Below are 26,491 nucleotides of genomic sequence, written 5' to 3' on the forward strand. Positions count from 1 at the left end.
AGTTAGCTGTTGCAGACGGTGGTTACAAATTTAAACTGTTTGGGTGGACCTCGTCGGGATTTTTGAGCCATAAAAGTTTCGCATACTTTTTATTCTGTCCTGTTTTATTTTGATCTTTGTTACTTCTGCAAATTTGTACTGGGGAAGAACGGGAGATCGATTCAATGCGGTGGTAATGACTGCATTTAAGCTGCAAACCAACTGTCGAATGAGACTGAGCACCGAAGTTTACGCTGGCATAAAATTGAAGCCAGCCAAATCACTAACCCCTTGTTTTGGAGGACAAGATTAAAAAATTTCTAAACAAGCACAGTGCGACATTTTGCAGTTTTTCGGACGCGCGTCACTTTCCTCGTTACCACTACGTGTTTAGTAAACGTGAATAGTTCAGACGGGCGCCAGGGCAATCCCTTCGAAAGAAATGCGAAGTTTTAGCCAAAAAGCTCATAAGATAGCATTATTATGTTGCCGTCTTTATTATAGTTCCCGAAAATACTTGGTAACCAACATCTTCATCGGGTTGAGCTTCGAGGACAACTTTGAATAAAATGTAGCCGCTTGTAAGCTGCACATAAAGCATTTGTCCGGAAAATTGAATTCTTACTGTGCAAAAAACTTTAATCAGTAAACATTAAATACACCAGATGCCAATAAACCAAATTTGTTTTGGTCCTCTCTTATTTTGACACCCCCACATTGGCTGGAAAGAAGTTTTTTTTTGAAGTTCCCGTATAGGTGGTAACATCATATCTAGAAAGGATGTATCTTCCTGAATACACACAGAAGGCGCGTTAAACCTTCAATAAAATAGAAAGGCTCCCTACATGATGGCAGTTTAGAGGAATTTATGTTCCTGCAGTAATGTCAGGGGGAAATAAGCTGAACTTTCACTGTGCAAACGGCATTCAACTATTATGATCAGTTGATTTTGCGTAAATAGGCTCTATTGATATTTTGAGGTTCACGTTGAGAAAGTGCCAAGAAAGCTGATTTTTAAAGACAGAGTTTTCGGCGTGGGACCAGTAGCGTTCTGTCGAAAATCTAATTAATTTCCCACAGACCGTTTTGTCGACCACAAAACATTGATAATAACATTGGGCACAGCACACCTATTTTATATCGGTTCTCCATTGTGACAAAACGGTTACTCGAAAGTCGCCAAAAAGAAACGGTTCTACAAAAGACAATACGCAGATCTATCATGAAGAAAGAGTGGAATGGTGTGCCTTTATCTCAAGAACCACGTATCGGTATACATTTAGATCCTTCGTGGAGGCTTTTACTTGGAGCCCGAAAATTCGTTGCATGCGTTGTCCTTCGATCGCGATTTGGGTCTTTCAAATTTTGACGATCGATTGGACGCACTGGTAGTCGAGGTTTTGACACACTTTTAAAGCAGTTTTGATATTAGAATGCTTTCTCGCTTCAATGAACCTTATGTAGACCCGCCACCGTTGCTGAGTGGCTAAGGCGTTGTGCTGCTGAGCACCAGGACGCGGGTTTGATTCCCGACCGCGGCGGCCGCTTTTCTGATGGAGGCAAAAAGCAAAAACGCTTGTGTGTTCGAGATTTCGGGCATGTTAAGGATCCCCACGTGATCAAAATTAACCCGGAGCCCTCCACTACGATGAGCCTCATCGCCTCTGAAGCGTCCGCGCGTTAAACCCCACGATCAATCAAACTTTCTTTATGAAGGGGTGGTAAATTTTTCTGGGAGCTGCGTGGTAAGCCGCCATCTGCCATTCGTTTTTCTTGCCATGTGGGGTGGCTAGCATGTGTAGCCTGTACATCAAAACTGTATTGCAGTGAAGCGAAGCCACCTCGCTGGTGTTAGAGCTTGGCTTGACATTCACGGGGCCACGTTTATAACTAAATGTTCTACTCTTTTCATATACGGATACGTTGGGGGCCTCTTTGCAACAATAAAAAAAAAGATACCCTTTCAACGTCCATGTTTGTGAATATCAATTTATGTATCTGGTGCCTAAGATCAGCTGACACATGAGAGTCTGTGTTCCAAATTTTAATCCACAACTGGAGTGGTCACGTAATAATCCGAGTTGCGGTTCGCTCCCTTTTTATGGGCAACATGGCCAGATTCAAATTAAGGCTCGTTGAATTAAGGCTCGTTGATACGTTTGCGTTAGGAGTTTTATGACGGGAATAAAAACCGCGCATTGCCGACCACAAATATTCAGGCGATATATTTATGTATTCTTTTTTTCGACATCGTTTATATGCACATCTAGGTATTCATTCCTGCATTGACCAAGTATGTCGCTAATGTATATATTAGGTATAGTACCGCGTGTTGTTCGGCAAGTTTGTACTGCATTTCAATGGTGCAAGAAGGGTGGACAGCGCAGGAAGAAATAGTCCCGTTTTCTACAGGCAGAAGTTTTCTATCTGTAGAAATTTTGCGGTTGTCTAACCTTAGTGCCGAGCTGAACCCTCTTTTATGCGGCAAGTGAGACCAGCGCTATGAGGTTGGTGAAAAATCTTTGCCGTTGCTAGCATATTGTGCGCACTTGCTAGAAATTTGCGTGGTATGTATAAGTAAGAATACATGTGATCTGTACGCAATTCTCCACGTTGACCACTCTATAGTACCGTCGTATGGTATAAAAGGCCTTGCAGAAATATTCACTATTGCATTGCTTGCGGTGTACAATTAACGTTATGTTCCAATTGGCTCGCATAAAAGATATTACACAAGTAACAATTTATTTTAAATAATGAAAGCGGCGCCTGATGGCATGGACGATGGCGCTGTGTCGGGGATATCGGTAAGAAAAAAATACTATTTGAAGAGAGGTACAAATCAAATTCCACTAGATAGCCTGTTTATTATATTCACGTTAATAACTAGTTACAACCGTTCCTGCACAGAACGCCCAAGGAACACCTGGTGTACTGTCCTTGTAACTGCAAGCGCGGGCGCCGTCTTTCACCCCACAAACACACAGTCATGTAGGCATATAAACCTCACCTGATCGCTCCAGTATATCAAACGGCATTGTTCCTCCAGCAGCACCCGATACGCCACGCGCAACTTCGGCGTAAGCTCTGGCCCTAGCTTTTAGACCCTCACCCTAATTTATTTTCGCCGCCAATTTGTCTTCATCATAAACTTCGCAACAGCAGGAACGCAATAAGCACATAACCTTAAAAAGTCAAATGGGACACCATCGCCCCCCCCCCCCCCCCGAACAAATATCCAGATCAAATACAACCGATGAAAATAAATAAAGGATAAACAACCCGCGGACGCTGTATCCAAAGCCGCCAGTAAAATCTTCCACACGCCTGTCATTCCATCGCATTTGAACTCTCCAGGCGTCTGTTGAAAGCTTGTATTGCAAAACCCCGACTTCCTGGTGTTAAATTCCAAAGGGCTGAATTCCTCATTTCCTAACGTGAGAAGTAAAAACTACACTGTGGAAACAAAAATCTCAAGAGCAAACAGGTTATTTATATTCAAACACAAAACAAAATAAAGAAGGAAATATTTATTGATATTAGTGACCTGTTTTGGAAACATAAACATTAATATTTTACACAAACTTCCAGCGAAATTAGCAATGCTCTCTGCCCTGGATAGTTCTAATAGCTGATTCCTACCCTGAACATGAATTTATTTTATCGCTTTTCGAAGCCCCACCGTGAAAGCTTGAAAGCTGCGAAAAAAAGTTAACTTGACAATATTATTGCAGTTTAACCATCCATTTGTATTTTTTTCTGATAATATGTTGAATTGAATTGAATTGAATTGAATTTTATTCATGAAGCGTGAACATGAAACGTGAATGGGTTCAGATGCACTGGGGGCTCCCAAGGTAAGAACCGCAGGCGGGACCTCCCATGATGATTGTAAAAAAAAAAATCATCAAGCAACACTAGAATACAATGTCAGCACTCAGCATAAAACAGAGAAAGATGAATACAAAATCCAAAGAAAACCAAAGAAAAAATATTACACTAAGAAGCAGGAACACTAATAAACAAAGAATACAACTTTAATCTATTCAATAAGGGGATATGAATACCATATCAACAACAAGATATGATACTACACTTACAATTCAATCAAACAGAAGGGCCTAACGAGAAAGTCTTTAATTTGGATTTAAAAACGCAAAGTGAATTAGAAGATTTAATATCACAGGTTAGTGAATGCCACAGCGAAATGGCGGAGAATTGAATCGTATGTCTGCCGTAGTTAGTGTGTATACACGAAAGTAACAGATTCTGGCGGGAAGCAAAGCGCGTTGAATTGAGATTATAAGTGATGCGTTGAGGGAGAATATCTAAAGCAAGGTGATCGTACAAAATGTTAAAAAAGAAAATACCAGTGCTGTACCTATACAGATGATGAACGGGCAAAACACGGAGCTGATAGAACAGCGGGGAAGATTCTGCTTGTCGATGGGAAAATGTAATGATGCGTAACGCTTGTTTCTGCAGTGTTATTAATGGTGCGATGTGGGTATAATAAGTACCACCAAAGGAAGAAATGCAGTAATTTAGGTGACTGTGGACAAAAGCGTAATACAAAGTTAGAAGAGTTTGCAAGTTGAAGTATGGTCTAGCTTTAATCAAAACTCTTATACCGAACATAACTTTCTTTGAAATGAAGATTACGTGCTCATGAAATTTAAGGCGAGAATCGATTATTACGCCAAGAAAGTTAGTGCTACGACGAAGTTCGATTTTAACACCTGAAATGTACAGGTAAGGGATGGCGGAAATTTTTTTTTGAAGGGAACTAAAAAGCAGAAAGCAAGTTTTAAGAACGTTAATAGATAACTTGTTGAGGAGACACCATCGCTCGAGGCAAAACAGGTCAGCTTGGAGCATTTGGATTAAGGTACACATGTTTTGATGGGAGTTAAAGATGGTTGTGTCGTCAGCATACAGTACGCATTGTAAAGAGGTTAAACAGCGAGGAAGTTCATTATTGTAAATTAAAAAGAGCAGTGGGCTCAAGATTGAGCCTTGTGGAACGCCTCTGTTCACTGTGACCGGGGGTGATGTTGTGATATGCAACATTATAATTTATTGCGTGTTCTGTTATGTTAAGTTCCCATGTTATGACGTCATCTTAAAATGTTCCAAATTATTATTTTCTTTCAGTTCATTTCTATTCAAAAGGGTAAGACAATATAGGCTTGAGCAGTTGTTTTTAGTGATTTCATACTGGCTACCTTCAAGCAGTTGTATTTTAGAGATTTTTTTGTACTTTATACACGAAACAGAAAAGGCCAGGCCACTGGGCTGCCTGACAAATAAGGTCGGCTGCTCTATAATTAATCATAAGCGTCTAGGAGGAAACTACCGATGCAACCGTCGAAATTGTATCTCCTACATCTTCACGGTCTACCACAAGCGCAATCAACAACGTCGGGAGCACAGTTCGATGTCCTCGGGTATTTCGGTGCGCAAATGCATGGCAAAATAACCTCTGTCTGTAGATGCGTTGCCCTTGAACGTGCTTTTGTGTTGGCAACAGTCACTTTATTTTTTCACTTGTACTTTCAAACAGTGGGTTCGATTGGCCTTCCTTTCTTACTTTTTCGTGCCGTTTGTAATTTCAGGATGAGTCAGAAATATTTGCAAGCCATCAAGTGACAAATGGCGGCAGAACAGACACAAAAAAACTGCATGTGGAGCGGTGGGGCTCGTTTCGCGCCTCTGGCGGCCTATTTGCTGAGGTTTACGTGAGGTGGATATACAAAAACAAACATTGAAAATTCTATTTCACGGGTGACTGCCCAAAATGTTTCATCGAAGGCGTATGGTCAAGTAAAATTTGGTCATACCAAAATATCTTACGTGCGTCTTCGCTGAATGAATACAAATAAAATGACTTAACTTTTAGAGCTTACGCCACGCGCCAATTCGGCGTGAGCTCTGGCCCTAGCCTTTAGACTCTCACCTAAATTTATTTTCGCCCCAATTTGTTTTCATCCTAAACTTCGCAACAGCAGGATAGCAATAAACACATCACCTTAAAACGTCACATGGGACGCCACCCTCCGACCCCCGAACAAATATCCAGATCAAATACAACCAATGAAAATAAATAAAGGATAAATTACCCGCAGACGCTGTATAAAAAATGCCGCCACTCGAATCTTTCCCACGCCTGTCATTCCATCCTATTGGAACTCTCCAGGGCTCTGTTTAAAGCTTTTATTGCAAAAGGCCGACTTCCTGGTGTTGGATTCCAAACGGCTGGATTCATCATTTTCTAACGTGAGAAGTAAAAACTACCCTGTGGAAACAAAAAACTAAAGAGCAACCAGGTTATTTATATTCAAACTCAAAACAAAATAAAAAACGAAACAATTATTGAGATTAGTGACCTATCTTGGAAACATAAACATGAATATTTTAAATAAAATTTTAGCGAAATTAGCAATGCTCTCTGTCCTGGATAGTTCTAATAGCAGATTCCTACTCTGAACCTGAATTTATTTTATCGCTTTTCGAAGCCCCACCGTGAAAACTTGAAAGCTGCGAAAAAAGTTAACTTGACAATAATATTGCATTTTAACCACCAATTTTATTTTGTTCTGATAATATGTTATGCTACATTATATTAGGTTGCGTGTTCTGTTATGTTCTGTAAAGTTCTCATGTTATGATGTCATCTTAAAATGTTACAAATTATAATTTTCATTAAGTTCATTTCTATTCAAAAGGGTAAGACCCTATAGGCTAGAGCAGTTGTTTTTAGTGGTTTCATACCGGCTACCTTCAAGCAGTTGTATTTTAGAGATGTTTTTGTTACTTGATACACGAAACACAAAAGGCCAGGCCACTGGGCTGCCTGACTAACAAGTTCGACTGCTCTTTAATCAATCATAAGCGTCTAGGAGGAAACTACCGATGCAACCGTAGCAATTGTATCTCCTACATCTTCACGGTCTCACAAGCGGCATCCACAACGTCGGGATCACAGTTCGATGTCCTCGGGTATTTCGGTGCGCAAATGCATCGAAAAATAACCTCTGTCTGTAGATAGGTTGCCCTTGAACGTGCTTTTGTGTTGGCAACAGTCACTTTATTTTTTCACTTGTACTTTCAAACAGTGGGTTCGATTGGCCTTCCTTTCTTACTTTTTCGTGTCGTTTGTAATTTCAGGATGAGTCAGAAATATTTGCAAGCCATCAAGTGACAAATGGCGGCAGAACAGACACAAAAAAAGTGCATGCGGAGTGGTGGGGCTGGTTTCGTGCCTCTGGCGACCTATTTTCTGAGGTTTACGTCAGGTGGATATACAAAAATAAACATCGGAAATTTTATTTCACGGGTGATTGCCCGAAATGTTTCATTGAAGGCCTATGGTCAAAGAAAATTTGGTCATACCAAAATATTTTACCTGCGTCTTCGCTAAACGGTTACAAATAAAAGGACTTAATGTTCATAATTGTTAAAAATATCTTGAAAATCGTGAACCGAAGCGAAAAACATTCAGTTGATACCTCTTGATGTACTTGGCTAAAATATTTTTTACACAAGTCAAAGGAAGCGGTTTTGACAAAAAAAATTCCATAATCTGCAACCAAAAACAAGCACTTTTGTAGTATATTTATAGGCACATTTCGCCTTGCTGTAACTTTAGGGAAAATACGTGGACTAGTTCATTTTAATCGAACGTTGTCGGAATTTTAGGCAAAAAAATCTAAATAGTAAATTTTCTTTCAAAACAGACAAAAAAGTTTTATGTTTGGTCCTCCCGCATTTTTCTGAAAATGGCTTCTTACATCGGCTGCACTGCCCAATGCACCCACGCCGCTGTTTATTTTAAGCACGCAGTGAACTCACAGGATGTAAGAGAAGCCCTGCCCTGTACAGAGAGGTGCTGTAGCCTTAAAAATATAAAAATGAAACTGCTTTCTTCTCTCCTGGTGTCAGTCTTATCTCCCGAATCAAATTGAAAAATCACCGTTCACACTCATCTTGGAATTTTTCACCTTGAAAAGCAATGAACCTATTCATGCCTTAGTTCATTCCCTGGCGCACATTGAATTTTATGTGCATAAAATTTGACTGGAACGAATCCTCATGGTTGCCTTTACTGCAGGATGCGTCTGATGAGTATAGTTTTGATGATAAGAAGGAGGATTATTATGACGTGTCTTTGCGCTTTTGAAAGAACATCTTCTGAAGCTGGGGTAGTATTTAAAGCCCTTGCTAAATGGTCAGATGTAATAGGCAAAAAAAAAATACGATCACAACGCAAAAAAAGACAGGCAACTTGCATATTTATGTGTTTCTTCATAGATATCTTAACCTCATCCAGCATCCACTTATCTACTTGGGGTTCTGATTATGTGTTAAATGATGTAGTCCGGGTGGCCCTGCACTAAATGATTCCTCAATTGCAATGACTCAATGCAGCTCTCAATGACTACAACTGCTCTCCGTAAAAGGGCAAGACTTCCATAACAGACTGACGGCCTACTACGTGCTCATAACGAACAGTGGTGTGGGTGCAGTGGTCAGTGTAGCCGCTATAGCAACAAACGTCCAACAAAAGCTGATGAGCCAAACTTCGAAAAGTTTTGTCGCCTAACAGAAAATTTGCCATTTCAACCTTTCCGACATAAATGTACAACATGTTCATATCGCGTCATTTGACTAGTATTCCTAAAAGCCAAAATTTGCGTCTCAATGTACTCCAAAAGTAAAATTTGCAAATATTGAAATTTATTGATTGAAAACGGTGTAGCTTGTGTGGTGTAAAAATATCTCACCAGCAGATATGTTGAAGCTTGAGCTTGGCCCGTTGACGAAAGCTTACAAGAAAGCGTAAGACATGAATGTAGCGAAGCTGTACGCAACCTTCACAACAAATTAGTCCCGCGATTACAGCCGATTTGCTTCTGCTTCGCTGCCACAACGACCTTTGCTCTAATAAGTGCGATTTTTTGCATTTTGTGGGGAGTGATAACCAATGGACATCACCTGCGAAACGCGTACGCTATGGCGTGTCTTTCTCGTTTTTGAGCAAGTGTTGCCACGGTCACGGCGCACGTTGGAGTGTTTCTTGTTCCGAACGACTGCCGGCACAATTACGGCGAACGCTGGAGTTTTTCTCCCAATATTGACCAATCTTCCTAAGTTCGTATGCTTGGCTTGAAAAACGAGCGGGAAGGGGGGTGACGTTGTGCGGTAGCCATGAGGCACGCACACGAGCGCTCGTCAGTTTTCGTGTTTTTGCTACTGCCGGGCTGTCGCCGCAATCTTGGTTAATCTAACTAAGCGGGTATACTTGGCTTGCGAACAACGCCGGGCACGCTCGGCGGCGGTCGTGGCGCGGTCCGCACACACAAGCGCTCGACATTTTCTTTGTTTTCTTAATGGCGGGGCGGTCACTGCGAGGCCCGTGCCCTTGTGCGGGCACTGGGCAATTGCTTGGTATTTTTTTACAAAAAATAACGATTTGCTAAACAGCTTCACTCCTAAAAACGTCTGCGCCATGAGGCGGGGTTAACATTCACCCAGACGCGTAGGCGGAGCCAAGCCCCACGTAGATATGACGTCGTCGTGTGATCCATAAAGCGGGGTACACACGACGAAGCAGGAGGCGCGCAGAGGCGGACGGATATGTTACGTCAACAGCACGTGACCAGATTGTCCGGCTTGGCGGCGCATCCACATGCGCGGAGCTACGCGGAGTGACTAGCAGACGACAGCTCCGAGGAATAGGTTCCATTCCCCGCCGAAAGCCACCGCCGTCGAGCGAAAACATGCGGAGGCATTTTCTTCCCTGCAGCCTCCGCGGGCTATCCCGACCGAGGGGCGGAGCCTAAAACCAGTCACGTGAGCGGGCCCCGCCGGCCAGAAAGAGAGGGTTTCTCTGTCGTGTGAATCCCGCTTAACCGATCAACCATCCAGAACACTGTGCCCAGCACTGGTGGTGTGATCTCAGGCGTTCTCTTCTCCTCGCCAGTTCTGGTGCATTTGATTTTGAAGTCGGGAGGACGGAACAGGTTGCGCTACAGAAGCCAAGATGTTTAAGCCTGTTACGTCCGGTTTTATCAATAGCACGTGTGAACGCGGTCCACTAAGAGAGAGGTGTAAATGCCTCCGAACAAAGAATGGAGGCCTGCCAGTCCTAAAGAACTTTAACCGGCAATGTCGGAAATTGACGTGAGATGCAACCGCCGGGTCGCCCTCAGCTCTGCTGTTCCTCCCGCGTTGCGCGCTAGCGGAACCTACGGCTATTTTTTTATAACAAGGTACGACAAGTAGGTTTACCTCAATTCTTTTTTTCAATTCGATTCATGATGTGAAAGACCTTTTCACGACAGTTAAAATTACGTAATTTCAATTTTATTCCTTCCGCAAGAACGTTGGTAAAATACTTTATTACGACATTGATTTCTCTTTGACCAAAGAGGCCTGGAAACACATATGCCGGGACCAAAGATTTGCGTCTAGGGATACTAAAAAATATTTTAAATAAATCTAAAATTTTGGAGCCGTTTTCATACGCACCAGTTCTTCTTTAAAAGTTTGTCAGGTGGACCAAAAACTTTTTTTGCGAACAAAATTACAAGCAGGGGTTTCCGGAACAAAGGAATCGACAACACAATTTTCAAAAAAGAATTGAAGAGGGTTACGCGCCAGACCTGGGACATCTGGCATGGCATTGCCCATCCTTTGAAGTGGAACCCAGCGGTGGCCTACGGTTGCGAATGTCGCACTGACGCCACCTGCTTAAACATTGCTTAAAGGAGGTTAGCAGTTTATGCTGCCATCGTAGGGATACAATGTACAGAGTCGTGTCTGAAAATTTGTGCATCGTCATCTAAATGATTTAACTGGACTGCACCTATTGTGCTCATGAATATTGTATTCTACACCAGCTTGAACCCATTTTTTAACGTAAACTTTTGTTGAGTATATTATTTAGGCAATCATATTTAAGACATCGTGATGCGCTCGTGATGTAGTGCAAGCGTCGCAATAAAAACCGTGCGAGGAGATTAATTGTGTAAAATAAAAGTAGAATTCCCAAGGCCGCAAAATAACAAGGACCAGAACGTGGACAGGGAAGGTATGTTATTGGGAGTGTAAGCATTCCCTGCGAAATATTCGTAGAATTTGCATGCTGGTTTGAAAAACGTACTGTGAACGGCCTTCTCGAGCCGCTTGAAGGTGCAAACAGCATTGCATGATGTTTAAAAATACTAGGTTCTAATGCTTGTCCAAAGTGCGTTGTCTTGGGCTAGTAGTTTTCCAGCTAAAAAAACTGCTGAGAAGATTATAACACGCAGGTTAAAGGTTCAGGAAAGCTTTCTGTTTTTTTTTTCATTAGTGCAGACACTAGCCTTAAGCATGAAGGGCATGAACCGAGGTCGCCACTGGCCGCATCTTCTTGGTCATGTTTTATTGCAAATTTGTGAATGCATAGCATGCCTACTGTCGACTTTAATTTGCATGGGAGCATTTCAGGGCATCTGCTTGGTTGTTCTGCTCACTATCTACTTAGCTACGGTTTTATGTTCTGCATTTGTGCCCGTTCGCCTGTGTTATGCTTGCTGCCTGCCTCGGGGAAGCTTCTGTGTAAACGTTTTATATCTTTGAAGGGGACCTGTGCTACGCCTACACTACAGTGATGTATGGAAATGGTGCGCTTTGTTAAGGGATTATATTCTCATTTCAAGCATACATCGCCTCATTACTCCATGGGTCGGTTCAAGAATCAGGTTCTACGTGCTTTTCCCCAGTGTTGGCACGTTTAGAAGCACAAGGAGTCTGCGAAGATTATGAATTTTTGTGTTTTGAGTCGTGGAATAGGATTTACTGCAACAAAAATGTCATGGGCTTTTCTTTTCAGCCATAGATATGTGTTTGACGACCTTGTGCACTTGAAGTAGGAGATATATAAAACTAAGAAGACCCAAGAAGCACCTTTAGAACCCGTTTGTAAAATTCTGGGTATTGATATTTTTGTTGGAAGCGTAAAAATGCAGCAAAAAGTTTAGCTTGACGCACCGCGTTTCCTAATTTTGCTAAAACATAGCTGGGCCTAAAAAGGCTTGCCACACAATTTAAGGTGCAACGAAGTTGGTAAAGGCAGTTTTGGAAGTACCCGTCGCGGTGGCTCAGTGGCTAAGGGGTTGTTCTGCTGAGCACGAGGTCGCGGGTTCGATTCCCGGCCGCGGCGGCCGCTTTTCTGATGTAGGCGAAAAGCAAAAACGCCCGTGTGTACGAGATTTCGGCGCACGATAAAGATCCCCAGGTGGTCAAAATTAATCCGGAGCCCTCCACTACGGCGCGCCTCATCGCCTGCGTTGCGTCGGCGCGTTAAACCCCACAATCAATCAATCAAGTTTTGGAAGTATTCCTGCCTACTCATCCGACGTTCTCGGCGTCTCCTCGTATTCAAAGAAGGCAAAGCATCAGAATCCGTGGACAATATTGAAGTGATTGTCCCCTTTTGTGCGCTGTGTTATGTGATAAAAATTTTGTAGCCCTCCAACTATCGTCTGCTTTTTGTCATCCTTTGCAGCTACATGTTAAATTTCTGGACCGACTACCATCTAGGAAACGCATCTTTTACAGTGTTTCGGTACCTCCCAAAGAGAAACGCATCTTAAACAGCGACTCTCGAATTCAACTGCGAGGGAAGTTTTATTCAGTCAAGTGACATCGCTGCAACTACTACACTACATGACTGGACTCTCGGGGTCTGCATTCAATGGTGGAGTCATCAGAATCCGATGGCCTTTTTAATGCACTCCTGCAGAGGGAAAACAGAACAAATTTTTATTAACATTTTTTTATTCCGCAAACATGACATAAACTGTATTTCTTAATATATATGTAGACAATGTAGATCAAGTGTAGTTTTAAAATAAGCTATCTACTAAAATTTTCAGCAACACAAGTCACCAAATCTTAACATTAGCAATTTCTCCTTCTAGGATCTTGGGTGCAAGGCCAGAGCACATAAGTGTAAAGATATGTAGCCTTTACTAATTATTACCGCAGAAGTAAAACACAAGCCGCGGTGACTGATTGGCCGAAGTTTTGTTCTTCTGGAACCAAACACGCGGGCTGAGCAGAACAACGCGCGTGCGTCAGGATTTGGGCACATGTAAAGATGTCCGAGTGGTCAAAATTAATCTGGAGCCCTCCACTACTGTGCGCTTCATGGCCGAGGTATCATGGGGAACCACGCGAAATAACAGGGACGCTAAACAGAAGTAAACAGGACAAGCGCTGGTGCTGTTCAATGGCTGTCCCATTCACTTCTTTTATTTGTGTCCCCGTTATTTGACCCTGTTCCCACGATGCAGTTTCACCAACTAGCCCAATTACCCACCATGCATAGCCCGAGGTGTTAGACACCGGTTAGGCACCACAATAAGTATAGTCTCCGAACGAGTTTTTTTTTTACTGCAGTGCCGTAGGGTTACAGTATAATTTAAATTCCATATCCCTAGATTCTCAAACTCGGCAAAAACCCATTTACGTATGTTAGAACCTCCAGAATCACAAACAAAACTTCTATTACGTCAACCGTACATATCTTGCACATGGCATCAATCTTCCGCTTTCTAGTACACTGCTCATACCATTCCTGGCACTGCTCCGGAATACAACTCGAGATAAGTTGACGACCTTTCACTGTGCACGCTGTTCAGAAATAGGGCTGCTAGAGTACGACCACTGCAGGCTATGTATAGACAGGACATGTGGGCAAATTTTTCGGATTGCTCTGCCCATTTTTGCACCGTCGGCGCCGTTCTGTTTATTATGGTCCAATATGAGAGGAGATGATAACGACACAATAGAGATGCGCCATCCCTGCGCTGACGCCGATCGGCCACGTTGCCACATAGACGAGATAAGCTGGGTGCGTCAGCTGCATTGGTCAAGACAGAGTTTCTTAGTAAGCATACTAGAGAGCGGACTGAATCTGGGAATCCATGTCGGCTTGGGGGCATGGGAAGACCACAGCTATTGTCTTGGTATGTCTATCGGATTATTAGGGAGCCGCTTGGGTTTGCTTTCTCCACTTGGCATTGCTATGCTACGGGTTAGCCACACCGGCCGAAACAGCAAAAACTCGGTTTGCTTCTCTTGCTTCGCCTGGTAACTCGAAATTAGGCCGTCGCTTCATGCAAGACAGCCTTGATTCATTATAAGTACGTGGGAACACTAGTGCTGCCGTGCGACCATCAGTAAAAATTTACATAAGTAAAAACCCACAACAAAGACACGTTTAGATTGTTGTTTCCCGATTCTTTTTTGCAGTAGCACTATATATGTTAATGGCGATCGGACATCTACACTGAGGGGGTAATTTGTGCAACGGAAGTTGTAGAAGACGCTCTGTCACAAAAAAACAAACCAAAAGTCCGCGAAGGCGATGTTTTCATAGGTACGCGCATATAACCTTTGTGAGTTTTTCAAGCAATTTATTTTTTAAAGTGTTCGCAAAAAAAACATTCTCTAAGGAGTATCTCCTAAAATTTTACATTATTGTTATCTACCAGTTTGGTCTGCAGAATGGTAAGCATAGCTGTTCTGGCAGACAGCAACACGCGTTATTTCTTATCTCCTTAGCTTTAAAACCGCGTTTTTTTGTAATTATGTAATTACACCCCCTCCTTTGACGTTTTGCGGCGTTGTATTTGCATATATGGCCGCTAAAACGTTTGAATCGAAGCGAATGATGAAACTAAGACGACTGCATGGCATACAGGCGGTTTATGACGACACAGACATCGTTCATGTCAGCCGCATAGACGCTAGCACCAGATACCTCTCTATTGTATATAGTAAGAAACTCTCTTGGACAAGTCATATATCCTGCTTCCATTTGTTCCCTTCATGGCATCACGTCGGAAACCGGTGCCGGTGGCAAAAGTGAAAAGAAAAGGTAAGCCCGCTGATGCAACTACGATGCTGTAGCCAAGAAAATGGATGGCTTGCAGCCAAAGCACGTGCAGCGACAAGTAAAGGTGAACCCTAAGATGGTTAGAGCAGTATGAACGGTTGCCATCGTACACGACGGGCGTTTTACAGACATCATGTTGCGTACATCTGAAAGATGGAGGCGGCACATCGTGCGCTATAAGTGCGCGCGGAAAAGCAATGAGATGACCCCAAGCCCTTAACGGGGTATAAACATTCTCAGTTTTTTAACGCAATTCACAAGTTTTCTTACCGGCGGCGGAAAAGACTAACAGAAACCACGATCGCCAGAGCAAAAAAACCCGCGATAGATTCTGGACCATGACATTGAGGTTCCTTTTTTGTTGTTACTGATCCTAAAGCTTCGCTTGGTTAATACAGCATGGTGGTTACCTAACAGAGGTAACGATTAGAAAGTGATGCCGATTTGAGATTTCGCTTAGGCACCTGAAGTTATTATTGTCTTCCTAAAATGTCTCGTGATGATTGTTTTATTAGTCTCCTAAAACACGAATAGATTGGTTGAATGCGTGCATCCCTCTGGTTCCAAACGAAACGCTTTATCAGGCTGTGTTTGAGGCGATATTGTTTTTATTTCTTTCTCCTTGACATCTGATCGGTTCGCGCAACGTTGCTAACATTGCCTAGCTATTGGTTTGCAACAGCCACAGAAGCATAATTTTACTACACAAAATGGTGTCTTCTTGCATGGGGGCAAACTTTCCTGTTTGCTGTTCACGTTTATACGCATACTTGTATAGGCCTGACAAACGCAAGATTTAAAGGAAAGCTCTAATATTACACTCCCATCAGACGCCACGTAGCATGCTGAGAAATTGACAAAACCTTATTTATGAGGAGTGTTGCCGCACCATCAGTGTATTGAGGAAAGCTTTTGATCTGAATTTCCAATGCCTCCCTCGAAAAGGGTATGAGAACGTAATTATATTACACGGTAGTGCAAAGTCGCCCTATTTGTTGTTATATATCTTCCCACAAAAATAATAAGCGGGTGGTGGGCCGATAGAGATGCCTTAATCAAGCTAGAGTAAGCTAAAAATTTGAATATGTGACTGCCGCACCCACGAAGAAATGCTAAAAAGGTTAACATAGAGAAAGTGAAGTTGCGCTGAAGACTAAACATTTGAATGCTGCGTTTTTGTTCAAGTGAAGAATATTGAACACGTGATTTCGATAAAAATAACGGGATCCCGCCTTTTTTGGAATGTTTTCTCGAAGGAAGACAACAGAAAACCAATATTTTCTTTTTCGGGTGGCTTCCTTTATTTGCAATGTTGACAGTGACGAATGGAGACAGGTAAGGCCCGTGACAGCCATGAATCATGTAACTTTCATTTACTATGTCGATCTGCGCTAGTGCATTAAATATCATTTTACACGCCTGCTGTCGAAGTTGGGAACGCGGCTGCCCAGGACACGCGACGTTTTGTTTTTCTTTCGGAACATTTGACGCGAATTACTGCTGCAGGTTTTTACTTTACAGATTACAAAGAAGCAAGGTAGTATCATAGTTTAGTTTCTTAAGCAGGCATTTTTTAGCACAAAACCAATTCACTTTGCTGTTTCTTTAACTGCTGTATTTTGGGAGGACGGCTGCATAAAAAAATCCCCGTTTCTGATATTTGTGTACATTCGGGGCTTTTATTGTTCATAGAAAATTGTGATTATCATAGATTGACTTCAGTTTGCGTACACGTTACGAACACCGACTATTTCAGGTAATAAAAGAGGCGGGCAAGAATTAACGCCAAGAACAAGATACTGGGAAGTTGCTTGTAGCAGCAATTTCATCTTCTCTTTTAAGAAATGCACAAAATACACTTTGTAGTAGCCAGACAGACTCTTCAGGATCTTTAGGTGCACAAATATGACGTCTAATTTGAGGATGTGACCGCACAAGAAGGCACATAAACCAACATTTCTGTGGTGAAGGAGTAGGATACGATGTCAAGGCTAAAGGTTGATTGTGTTGGACCAAAAGGCACCTTAATATTTCTCAGCGGACTTTCAGCTGTTTTGTAGAAGTTCATGGTCTGCGCTCCTTCTTTACCTCCTTTTTTGCTGTCCCGCCCATGTGCGTAATTTGACATCTGGTTCATGGTGCATACTTACCATTCCAGTGTCCAAACATTTAGCGTCATCGGCGCCCATTCCAGTTGATGCCTGCAAATGAAAACCGTCGTATCAGTGACAGGTCTATTGACACCGCAGAAGGGTTTAGTGCATATAACAACATTGTAACAAATTATAGGAATTCTTTACAACACCGTTTCTACTGTCCCCTCAAGCACTTGTTTATTACACATCTTGCAGTATTCGCGATACGTTAGGTGAACGGCTAATTGTGTCCGGCTATGGGGTTGTCAGGTATTCTTTAAAACTTGCGTCAGCAGTCCAACTTCTTTTATGAGGTCAAAGATTGAAAATGGCGTTTTGATTGGATGGCGGTGCCTGTTCGGAATACACTATTGCTGTAAAACATACTGGAGCTTCTTACTTGCCCGTCATGCCAATGGTCATGTTAACAGCATCACCGCCTTCCCCGCAATCAATCGCCATCATTAAGCTTTACCCTAATCTTGTAATCACGGCACCCAATACATTATTAGTTTTGCCTAAGTCATAGCCCGGACATCTTGGTTAGTATACACACCTATCTCTCTTGTTATGAAGTGTCCGTTGGCATTTTGCAGAGATAAAAAAATGATCAAGATATTGTGCGTGTTTACTGTTTTGATAGATCCATGGAACACATTGATATAAAATACCCTTCAGTCAACAATCCGTTTTTTTGCCAAAATTATTGGTGTACTGTTTGCTGAACCTCCCAGATTGAATTGTTTGTAGTTAGTGCAATTTTGCTTTTTACATAGCTGCGCTATGAACATTCCGCTGAATTTATCCTACTTTAGCCACAATCCACACGGGGTCCCCAACAAATGCCAAGTGTCAAAAACATTTCTGAGCTAATAATCGGCTTGTTTCAGCTTCATGCGCCTTCTCATGGCTCGAAATAGCGGTGGTGCTACTTTGCCCCTGGCCAATTTTAACATAGATGTGAATCGGTGCCTTTAAACCTCAGCGCTGTGGTATGGTGCCCAATTTGAAGGAAAATATGTGGCTTCAGTGAAATGACATATAAAGCACATTTTATATTATACACCCGCCGCATTCGCCTGGGAAAAAGACTCCAGTACATGATATCATAATTTAATTATTACATTCTTGAACAATAATTACCTCTAGAAATTGCACTGCAAATTAGCATTTCTTTTTTAGTACCTGCCATCTATACTATTACCTTAAGGACACAGCGCATACAGAAAGAGTATTTTACATTCGAAACTAAGCACAGACACGCGACTCCATCTGTTCAAAACTGGTGATTTACTGTATCAATCTGTCTTATGTACCTCCGTAATAAACGAGTTTTTTTATTTTTAAATAAATTATGTAAATATTCCGAGGCAAATGCATCACATATTCTTAACTTCAGGTGTTTTTACTGCAAGACAAATATTTCTAAGGTTTTGTTATAAATTACAACAAACCTTCTGTAACGTCGGTATATACGGTTAGTAATAACCGCCAACCATTAAACACCCTAAGCACCCTTTCACTACAGAATAGATATGTTTACGCGGAATGCAGTATGTCTCTGTGTGTTGCAACAATCTGCCCCCAATCACTTGTCTGTATTCATCGTAAGAGGGAGCAAATATTTTTAATAATAGTAATGTTTAGCGTCCCTACAACCTGTGCTCCTATTAATCAATCCTTCTACCGAGTGCATTGGTGTGATCTTGGTAAACAGATGATTATCTGTTCTCTTTCACCAAGGGTTATGTTAGCGAGACACCGATAGCAAGCAGTCAAACTCAAGAATTGGCGTTCTTTTTTTTTTGCAAACTTACCTTCACTTTAGCTATAGCCTCATCGGAGCAGCTCACGTACTGAAACGAAAACACACAAAAAAACGGTACACAAATGTACAGACAAGCACAAAAATATTTTCATCTTGAATATGAATATCAGTTATCAATATCAATTTCAACATCAATCGCCTTCGGTGCAACTAATATACAACAGATCTTATCTGCACAGTTTCTGTTGGCATTCTACTCGCACAAATAAATACAGAAAGCGATGAACCGCCAATCTTGCACAATTGTGAAAATTTGCGCATAAAACCGTTTAACAGAGCTACTAGAATTATCATATACAGCTGTACCTTTCCTTTCTGGCGTATCGTGTTATGCCTGCGTGCGCACAAGAATACCTTTGAAACACTTTTTCCTAAATAAAAAGAACGCACCAATTTTACAAATTGTTGCTACAAATTCATGAGGGCAAGAAATCAAGAAGTCACGAATAACTTTCCAGGTCAGAAGCTACAAACCACATCGAAAATATTGTGCAAGAAAGTTGCTTTAACACTGAGTAACACTATCTCAAGAAGTATTCAAGAATTGAAACTGCGCCCATTATTGAACTTTCAGGCCTGTTGTTCTCCGGTGAAGCTTGTGACCGCTAGTCCGTGCATATCTACTACTTTTACTTAAAGTGCGGCTTCCTGTTAGCAAAATGAAAAAAGTGACGGCTGTACGAAAAAAAAAATTCCACGAAGGAGAAAATTGTTATCTAATCCTGAAAGCATGACACCATAGCCGCGTGTCGGTCATTACGCTTCCTTTGTGGTTCATTCGCTTTGCCCTTACGGTAGGCTGTGCACTTTAGGTTAAAAAATGGAAAGCAATTTATGTTGTTTCCAGACAAATAACTAAACTAATGCTGTTACAATTCCTGGAAAAAAGGTGTGGCAGATTGCTGCTTCCTTAATTTTTATTATAAAATCATACCAATACAAGCACAACAAAGTCACAACTTCCTTACCACTGCCGCTTTCTGGTCGTCAGGGGCGGCAGACAGTTTCATTCCGCACGTGTTTAGTGCTGGTATCATCTGGTCAACAACCTGCGATGTGGAAAACGTCCATAACAAAGTGGAGCAACATGTTCCAAAGTGACGCAAGATCTCCAAGATATAGCTTAGTTATTCCTTCAGTCAATAATGTGCAACTGCACCACTCTTTGAAATATTTTTATTTGTGTATCGCGGTGGGCCGTTGCTTCTTATATATTATACAATACCGTGTACATTAAGAAAATATTGGATGCAAACGAGCATCTAGCGTGCTAATAAGATCAAGTATTAGTAATATAACGTCTAGGCCTCGACTTCAGCACTAGAACCGCCCAAGAAAATCATTTCAACGTGAAACACACAGTAGTATTCTCAGTAGGCCTCGAGAAATCCTCACATACACATTATTACACATAGACATGACGAGTTGGTGCGTGACCCTTAACGGCCTACTGCAAATGAGATCGTCAATAAATTCCCGCGTCCACAACTTACTAGTTTGAGGAATCATATTCTTAGTGGACAACGCTTCAGACATTTGTGCCCTACTTTTTTACTGTTCTTCAGTAACTTCGATCAGCCATTGCGGCAAAGACCGCCATACACGCATTCCTAGGAATGCGTGTAAATAACGAGAAGGCTCTTAAATCCAGCCGCAAAGGACTCACCTGCATGGCAACCTGCGGGGTCATCTTGATCAAGCCCATGAGGCAAACCTGTATGTCAGGCAGCTTGCTCATTATCAGCTCCTTGGTCGCGGGGTCAGTAATTTTCTCACCGATCAGCTTCTCCACAAGTTCCACCATGCCGCCATCTTGACCTGACATCAACAGGGGGAGAGAAAACGTGCGAAAAATTCATTTCACTTGTGTCAAGATAACGTGTGGGTTGCTTTTCTTAGAAAATTCACCCTACTCTAAAAAGTGTATAATAGCAAATAAAGGTTTGAATACTACATACTAGGAGTAGAAAAAAAAAACAGAAAGCTGCAAAATCAATTCCCAGAGAGTTTGCACTTACACGAGGTCAAACGTACTTTCAGGTTCAGAAACGCACCTGCGCTACTAGAAAGTGCAAGCAGGTTTATCATGTTTAACTTAGCCACCACTGCCTTTCAGCCACACTGGGAAGCTCGTATTGGGCCACAAGGTCTCTGCACTTCATAAGCTGCTTCCGACGGCGCGCAGTTTCCCTACTGTAGGTGTGATTCTGGGGCAAATTCGTCGAGAAGGTTGTGGATGATGATGATATGTCGAATATGATTATGGTTATGGTGGCGACGACGATGGTGGGGCGGGATGTGATATAGTGATGATGATGATGATGACGATGAAGATATACGCCCGTCGCTGACAGCTCTCACGCGTTGTCATCTGGGTAAATTTCGATCAAGGCCGACACATCTTCTTGAGGATCTTTCCCGGCAACCTGCTGAGCAGGTTCATGAAATGCGGCTGTTCGCAAACGTTCTGAATATTCCACTTGCGTGCGGGTGGTACTGGCGAGAATACCCACGTTACGAAATAAATTCACAATAGCTTCACGCTTCACCGCACCGCTTTGAATCCATATTTTCAAGACACTGACTCAGTTCAACTCTTCAGCGTGCATTTTCAGTATAAGTTTAATCTGATTGCGCACATTACCAGCGTTAATTTTTCCTTAATCTATAAAATGTGTTTAGTCAGATGCCTTTCGCGGCAGGAATTTTGATGAGTAGTTCTAATATTAGGGCATCGGAGGGGCATGTTGCTTGATCAACCAATATAATCACCCTCTCCAATGTCATAATGTTATCAGTGCATATTTTGTGGCCTCATCAAGTTTTCCTCATATTACATGGGCACCTTCAATACAAAAGAGCCTTTTTTCTGTCAGGTTTGTGAAGCGCGGCCAATTACCCAGGCCAGCTACGAATAACAACAGAATTCCAAGAACAGCCTCCCCACTTTGTCGGAGGTACACTGCTGTTTGTGGGTGGGAAGCAATATCCGTAATAACGTGACAAAACTGACAACAATGTTAATCGTCTCCTTTAACAGACCGTCCATAGTTATTACACGATAATTTATTGCTAAATACCCTGCAATTGAGCAGTCGCTGAAAGTTTATTCCATATTATGTGTGTCCGAGTAAGTGCGACGTTTATGATTGTAATGCATGGCTTCGTTTAGAGCCAAAAGCCCCAAAACACGGGAAAAACGAACGAGCTCAAGCCGTGGTTTCGCACTTGTGTTTACTGAAACAGACGTGTATTTAACAAGCGCGAATAGGACGTTATCAAAAAAAGAACAAAACACCAAAATGTATGCCCCGAAGATTTGATATATACCTACAGTTGCCGTTCCAAGGTCAGCCCACGTCACATCACTAAGGTGCAAGCCACACCCTTATTGTTCATTTGGGTTGGTTGGTTGATAAAAAATTATTGTCTGTTATAAAAACCATTCGTATTTTAGGATAACATAGCTGCTATGCGCTTCCGCATTGGACCCAAAGAGGTGTAATCTTTGCTGCTGCGATGATTCCCCTCGTTTTTCGCTTAACATGTCGAGCGATACAGTTCCGCCCTCAATGCAGAGCTGCCAATCCCAGTCTCATGAATATAGGCCAGAGAGCTCTTGGAAAATCCTATAGGTGGCAGCATTGCCCAGCTCCATGTTTGGGATTGAAAAAGTCCTCATTCTTGGAGCCCTGATTGGAGCAGTACGGTTTCGGGGTCTGAAACAACGCACCTCCTCCCCCTCTCGTAGAACCATTGCCACCCCTCTTTGTTTTTTTTATAATAAATCTTTTTGCTGTCTCTGTCTATCTCTCCCTCTCTCTTTCTCGCTATCTGTGCATCCGTGCCATTTTATACGAACAGTTGAAAACTAGTGATCTCGCAATGGTTTTAGAGTCCCCACTTAAGCCGCATCCGCGAATCCCGCGTCTGCACTCGGTATCCATGGTGATATGGTCTAATCCAAAGCAAGCCCACAACGGAATTGAAACTGGCCACGCACAAACCCAGCTTCAGCCCAAGAATGCTTTCGTCTTCACGTGACAGATGTATTCGGCATTATTGTGACCGCCCAATGCAAATCTCAAACTTTGTAACCTTTATAAGAATAGATGTCGCACGCACGACAATATACCGCGTTCTAGAAGAGCCTATACATGAAAATGCGTTGTAATTCCTTTATGGGTGCTTTGGGTGCATGGAATTAAAAAAAACTGCAAAAAAGCTGCACTATAACTTCCAGAATAACCAATCACTGTGAACAAGTATGCCATTTCAGCCAGTGACAGGATGCAGCACCCGATTAGAGTAAAAACAAAAATCACCACTGACACACCAGTGCAAGGCGGGCATGTGCTTTGTTGTACCAGAGCGGATTCTATATTTTACTCTAGTCTCTTGGTGGGCCTTGCCACTAATTTAAGTAAATCGCACATTTGGTCAGGCTGATTGGTCTTTCTGGAGAGCTGTGGTGAGGCGCGGCTGCGGCTATTAATGAGAGTGTGTACCGAAGCTATTTAGGAACCATAAATGCAGTCACAAACAAGCTAGCATGGTTACCACCGGTACTAGCAAATGAACAAGGACGATCGATTGTCAGAATAAAAAACAATTAGCAGCACTTGCAATACTACAAACGTACAACGTTAAACAAAACTTGTTAAAAATATCCTTCCGTGTTTTATATAACGCACCAGTCTGAGTAAAGAAAATATTTTCAACGCAAAGCTTAGCGGAAGAACCTTTGCGCAAAAACTAGATTCCACGATATTCTGAAACACCGATGTACTGTGAAATAAAATGTCCCTTAAAAAAGTTCACCACTTTTTGATAACTTCACGGTGCTCACAAGAACAAAAAAACTTACTGCCCTTCTATTTTGCGAAGATGGATGACCTGCGAAGGTGGACGCAGTCGAGGGAGTGCACAAACCAAAACACGGTTGTTTGTAATTTGCGATTGCGCATACTTCCTTGCCATTTAGCTAAAGCAAACTTGTAAAGACTGTAGCTTTATTCTAGCGAGCAAACATGGATCTATCTGTCTCCCTCCCGTGCCGTAGGCGTCTTACTATCTGTGTCACACAACTCAATGCACTGGACAAGTGAAGACACCAGACAGGTCGTCATCGTATGTTTGACGTCCGCGTGTAAGCCTTCAGCCAGTAGAACAAACATGTCACCAGCGAGGCCATAAAACCTATATCTTCTGTGCACGCCGTCCACCCCACCCCCTTCCTTTTCTCCCCCGCCCCTCCCTGCACGTGCACGCTAAAACTGGGAACCGCTTATGTGCAGTGCGCTTAAACGTGAAAGACACCAGCAAAAAGAGTTGCAAATGACGGGTCGTCGGTGGGAAAGGGAACGCTGGAGCGGCCCCGAGTGAAGCGGCTTTACAGGAATGAAAAAAGGGGGGTGGATGAAGGAGACGGGAGTGGTGAGACATATTCTGCTTCGCACTATTAACTAGACGCTAGAAACTTAGCATAAAATTCCAATTTGATATCAGCAGGTACTACCTCGTGCCCGAGAATGTACTGCCTCTTGTGTTAGACATCCGGTGTACCGTCATGGACAATTGAAATACGAACAGCGGAACGCACGGCCGAAAATACCGGTGCCGTCACCTGGCAGCGGCCGTCGAAACAGACGGACATGCCCAGTGTAGGTGTCGGGAGTGAGGGTGCGTGTCCCACTGCAACATGTTGCCCTCTCCTCGCTCCCACGCTTGCCTTGTCGCCATGCCGCGAGAGCGCTACAAGCACTGCAAGCACTACCGCCACCGCAGCTGTGGGGGTTGGTTATGCTGCGAGCAATGCGGCACGTAATTGCTTGCAGCGGCGGCCAGTGCTTGCGCGGCCAGCGCGCGCACACTCCCGGAAGGCATGCTGTTGAGTTCATCATACATTCTTGAGAAAAAACAGCGGACATAAATGGAGACAAAAAAGCATGCCGCCTAACTTCTGATGGCACGGCAAAGTTTTGCGTTCGTGGTGCAGTGGCTCGATAATTAAACAATGAGCTGGTTGCCAAGAACACGCCTTTGTTTGATGCAGTCATGGCTGAGTCACTTCGCGCATTCCGTGCTTGCAGAAAACAATATACCACCAGAATTTGTCTCCAATGACTGAAGCACTGTGTGTGCTATGATAATTACTAACAGAATTCTAATATTCGAAAAAATTTAAAGGTTAGTCAGCTCTAAACACCACACAGGCCAGTTGCCCTTGCACAACAATGCTGGTGGCCCGATTTTTTTTTTCAGGCCACTCAGTGCTTGTAGACCCCGAAAAGGCAGCACTTAACATAGTGTCCATCGTTATTTGCTCAAGTTACTGCACCTCCCATGCAAATATATGTCAGCAAGGCGACGTTGGCACACACGGGGAGCAGGCGCTTGTGTGCACCGAGCACGCAGCTCCTACAGTTATTTTATCGCACCGTATCGCTAACACAATTGTTTTCAGCGCTCTTGCGGCATGGTGACCAGGCAAGCGTCGGATCGAGGAATGGGCACTATATTCCAGGTGGACCCACACCCTCGCTCCCGACACCTCTACTCCGCATGTCCATCTCTTGTCGACGGCCGCTGCCAGGTAATGGCACCGGCATCTTTAAGCGTGCGTTCCGCTGTTTGTATTTCAATTGCTCATGACAGTAAATGGACACACCCTATACTAGGTAATTTATTTGGCCATTTTTCCTGTCAAAGCTGGAACAAAAACTTATCACTACCGGGGCACAACGCTAACGCGCTCAACCTAGGGAACACATTACCGCGGTTCCGAAATGCAAAGTTACTTCAGTAGAAGCATGGGCAGTGGGGTTGGTTGCTAATTGTTCTTTACCTTTTTGAAGTAGGAAACTCTCGACAGGGACACAAGAAAGAAATAGACACAGAGATAGCACTCTGCTTTATCAATTCACTTCTTGTGTCTAAGTCAAAAGTTCGCACCTTCAATATCTCGAAAATATCATTCAGCAGACGCCCTATTTATCTTATAGGAAAGGGCACTGAATGTGCATTAAATGCGGTGTCCGTTAAAACCGAAATACACATTAGTGTGAGTGACCAGTGGTGTCAGGCGCATTGTCTTACCTCTAGTAAATCCAACAGCTGTAGTCACCACCAGGAACACTGTGAAGGAGCAGCTGAAATGCATGGTTGCCCCGTAGAGCGTGTGAGCTTCTCCGAGGGGACGATTCGGAAGAAGACGTAAACCTCAGTGAAAAAAATAAGCAGGCATGCCCCTTTAAACCACCTTCTATGGTTCCAGTTGGATGGATACCGGTAGAAAAAGCAAGCTTGCGCCCAAGGAAGCGTGCAATTGTTTATGTCATTTCGGATTCCCAGCGCATTGTTTAAGCAGCACGACGCCGAATTTGTTCCCAAAGAAACCTTGAGATTTTGGCTCCGAATACGAAGGATGAGTATCCAATGCAGTTTCAGGGAATTCCGAACGACATATGGAGCCACATTCACTCAATACAACACGGATATAAGACTCTGGGGTATTGTAATACTCACTTGGACCACCAACTACAAAACATGGTTGATGTTTTGTCTTCAGCAATGCGTCTTTAGAGATATGTATATCTTTTT

The 26,491-nt window shown here is 42.8% G+C and overlaps 1 protein-coding gene across 1 annotated transcript; it reads right to left on the reverse strand.

The window, feature by feature from the left end:
- Nucleotides 1-12,625: 12,625 nt before the first annotated feature.
- On the reverse strand, nt 12,626-26,104 carry LOC144157768 (uncharacterized). The gene is made up of 6 exons (XM_077688535.1): nt 25,988-26,104; nt 20,556-20,707; nt 19,858-19,938; nt 18,879-18,917; nt 17,077-17,127; nt 12,626-12,760 (listed from the first exon to the last, which is right to left on the reverse strand). Exons 1-6 carry the CDS (start codon nt 26,049-26,051, stop codon nt 12,731-12,733), a joined length of 417 nt encoding a protein of 138 aa, XP_077544661.1. The 5' UTR covers nt 26,052-26,104; the 3' UTR covers nt 12,626-12,730.
- Nucleotides 26,105-26,491: the final 387 nt, after the last annotated feature.

Source organism: Haemaphysalis longicornis, unplaced genomic scaffold (assembly GCF_048455015.1).
Source record: "Haemaphysalis longicornis isolate Haplotype H1 unplaced genomic scaffold, Haemaphysalis longicornis Haplotype H1 scaffold_10, whole genome shotgun sequence".
Classification (NCBI taxonomy): Eukaryota; Metazoa; Arthropoda; class Arachnida; order Ixodida; family Ixodidae; genus Haemaphysalis; species Haemaphysalis longicornis.

Excerpts from the sequence above, each read along its gene's own strand:
- LOC144157768 (XM_077688535.1), bottom strand. The coding sequence starts at position 26,051 with ATGCATTTCAGCTGCTCCTTCACAGTGTTCCTGGTGGTGACTACAGCT. Across the intron at positions 20,708-25,987 it reads AGCTGTTGGATTTACTAGAG|GTCAAGATGGCGGCATGGTG; the intron begins GTAAGACAATGC and ends TGTTGATGTCAG. Across the intron at positions 17,128-18,878 it reads AGGCTATAGCTAAAGTGAAG|GCATCAACTGGAATGGGCGC; the intron begins GTAAGTTTGCAA and ends TTTCATTTGCAG.